Source organism: Apis dorsata, unplaced genomic scaffold (assembly GCF_000469605.1).
Source record: "Apis dorsata unplaced genomic scaffold, Apis dorsata 1.3 scaffold_1058, whole genome shotgun sequence".
Classification (NCBI taxonomy): Eukaryota; Metazoa; Arthropoda; class Insecta; order Hymenoptera; family Apidae; genus Apis; species Apis dorsata.
The window spans coordinates 14,787-17,804 of record NW_006264156.1 but is presented as its reverse complement, the minus strand read 5'-3'; the positions used below and the strand labels follow the sequence as shown (position 1 = coordinate 17,804).

The window sequence follows — 3,018 nt, the reverse complement described above, 5'->3', positions numbered from 1 at the left end:
AAATAACTCAATATAATGTTAAAAAATGGTTTAATTTTTTAAGACATCATTTTTTTTTAAATTTTAATAAAATAACAAAAACGATATAAATATTTTAAAATATGTGATATTAATATTAATTAAGTTTTATACATCTAATAATGTTCCACGAGGTCTTGCTCTTTTTGGATCTGCTTCAGGAGGAGGCATAGCCTTTCGTTTATTCATTCCTTTCCTTTCTAATTGTTTTTCTATTATTCGTGCATTATTAGCATATGAATCAGCAACTTCTCTCTGCAAATATGAAATATACATTATAAATACAAATTATTTTTTTATAAAAAAGAAAGAGTACAAATTCATATATAATTTTTTCTTGTGTTTAAATATTATATTTTTATTATATACAATATTAGAATCTAATATAATCATTAATATTTTAAAATTAAAAAAATTTATTTTTTAATTTTTTTTATTTTGTTAATAAAAAAAATTAGTTTAATTGCAATTTTTTACAAATAATAGTAAGAATATATTTTATCTTAGTTTCAAAAAAAATATATTTATATTTGAAAATTGAAAATATAATATGGAAATTAAAAACTTACTGCTTCGATTTCATCTTCTTCTTCGTCAATTGTAGATACAGTAACAGAACTGAATTTTCCCATATTTTTTGTATGTTTTGTTACAATTATTTTCTTTGGTTTTTCAATAGCAACCTGATTGTATATATCTGTCATTGGACCTTCACCAGAACTTTTAATTACTGCACCTTTTACAATAAATACAATATTTGTTGCTTGATCATGTTTATAATAAAGAAAAAGACCACATCTGTAAAAATATATGTATATATACATTGAAATTGATATTGTAACTTGTAAAAATAATATATAAAATCAGTAAATATTACTAATTTTTTAAATTAAAATTTTTGATATAATTATATCAGTAAAATTATGTTGAAATATAAAATAAATTATCTCATACTTTTTACATTTTTGACGACATTGTTTTTCTATTCCTTCATGACGTTTCAAATACACGACTTCATCTTGCTCACAAGTCATTTTATGAGCATGTTTACTACCATCAATAACTCGTGCACCATCTCTTTTTCTTAAAGGTAATTTTTCTATAGCACAATCTAATAAAAATATTTATGTATTTTCACTTATAAATTTTAAGACAATACATATAATAAATAATATGATTCTAACCTAAAATCAATGTCATCTGTCCACATAAACAATAATAAATATGTAATGGTTTTTCTTCACTATATTCTTCTTGATCTTTTGTATCGGAACATATTATACTTCTTGAAACTACTTTCGGCATTTTCACTTAAAATTATATAATCAATTTATAAAATAAATTTTTTATATTTTGACTTTATATTAAAATATAAATTATTTATATCAATCATACTATTTATATATAGCCACAGACTAAATATAAAAGTAGACTTAATGATCTTTCCTATCCAAACTTGACTGCCATCGATATTCGACGTTAATTTCAGCGCCCTCTATTTAAAAATGACATACAATGTCATACAAAAAATAATTATTAAAGTATTATAAATTATTAAAGTATATATATATATCTCGTAAAATTCACAAAGCTCATAAAATAATAAAATATTCGATTTATTCTTATATTTAATTTGTATCTAATTGTGATCTACATATAGTTTCTTAATATTTTTATGTTTTCAATATTATCGATAAAAATAAAAAATATGATTACACCAAGTGATTGAAATTATAATTATATATCATAATATAGATTATCAAAACTAATTAATGATAAACAGATATCAAATGAATAAATATCAATAACAAATGAAATGTAGATAAAAATAAGATATAAAATAGATTTCTAGGAATAATATTTTTATTAATAAATAATATGATTACAGAATTATATAATGAATACAATATATTATGAGATTTCGTATTTCATGTTCTGAAATATTTTTTAAAAAAGAGCAAAATATTTTTTATGCTATTTGCAATTTGATTACTAATGTAAGAATTACATTAATTTCATTATTGAAAAAAATCTATTTACATATTAAATAGTTATAAAAAGATTTTAATTTGAACAAAATTTTAAATTTTTTGAGAAAAATTATTATGCTTGATTTATGAAATTTTGAAAATTTTGCATAAAAATATTTACCATTTACTATGAAAAGAATTTTTAGTGATTCTAAAATTAAAATTTAAAATTTTGCAAAAAATATTTTATTATTTTATTATAATTTGAAACTCAATAAAATAAAATAATATTTTTTTTTTTTTATAGAAGAAAAAGAATTGGTCAATCATCTACATTATATTTATATATTTATAAATATAACTTTATGCATACGAAGCATCTATTTAAATAGGATTTATTCAAATATCTATCAAATTTAAATAGAACTTATTCAATCTTTCAAATTGTTTCAAAAAAAAAAAAATGTTTCAAAAGTATAAAAGTATAAAAATAATTTTCAATGAATATGTAATTTGATATAATTTTTTTATGAGATATAGAGAACACATAAAGGATAACTGTTTTTTTTAAATTGAACTATATATATTTTTTATTACATTATTGAATGCAATTCAACATTTTCTATAAAAAAATAAAAAGTTTTTATAATATAAAATTTCAGCGAATATTTTAATTTGAATATCATGTAAAATCATATCATATATTTTTTTAAAGTTAATATTCAATTTTAACTTGGATATAAAGATTCATTCTATGTTTTAGTTTATCAATTGTTTCTAGCATTTCCGAAATTTGTTAGCATTCCTAAATAATCTTCTGTTTCAAATTATTAGATGTTATATATATTTTATTTTTAAATATCTTTAAAAATTTAAATCTAATGTCAGATTTGTTAATTTTGACAACAATTCAATAAAAAAGCACTTCTTCCTAATCAACAATTGCGATTCAAATTATGCAATGATTAGATTTAATTGGAATATATATATATACATATACATATATATACTTACTAATTAATGTACTAGT

General features: G+C 18.7%; 1 protein-coding gene across 1 annotated transcript; it reads right to left on the bottom strand.

The window, feature by feature from the left end:
• Positions 1 to 14: 14 nt before the first annotated feature.
• Positions 15 to 1,521, bottom strand: LOC102674623 (UPF0428 protein CXorf56 homolog). Its single transcript, XM_006624438.2, has 4 exons — positions 1,203 to 1,521; positions 973 to 1,129; positions 588 to 816; positions 15 to 273 (listed from the first exon to the last, which is right to left on the bottom strand). Exons 1-4 carry the CDS (start codon positions 1,321 to 1,323, stop codon positions 127 to 129), a joined length of 654 nt encoding a protein of 217 aa, XP_006624501.1. The 5' UTR covers positions 1,324 to 1,521; the 3' UTR covers positions 15 to 126.
• Positions 1,522 to 3,018: the final 1,497 nt, after the last annotated feature.

What these genes read in the sequence shown, in the direction of transcription:
- LOC102674623 (XM_006624438.2), bottom strand. Translation starts at nt 1,323, where the DNA reads ATGCCGAAAGTAGTTTCAAGAAGTATAATATGTTCCGATACAAAAGAT. An exon ending in ACAGATGACATTGATTTTAG is followed by an intron (nt 1,130 to 1,202) that starts GTTAGAATCATA and finishes TATTTTTATTAG; the next exon opens with ATTGTGCTATAGAAAAATTA. An exon ending in AAGAAGATGAAATCGAAGCA is followed by an intron (nt 274 to 587) that starts GTAAGTTTTTAA and finishes TCATATTTGCAG; the next exon opens with AGAGAAGTTGCTGATTCATA.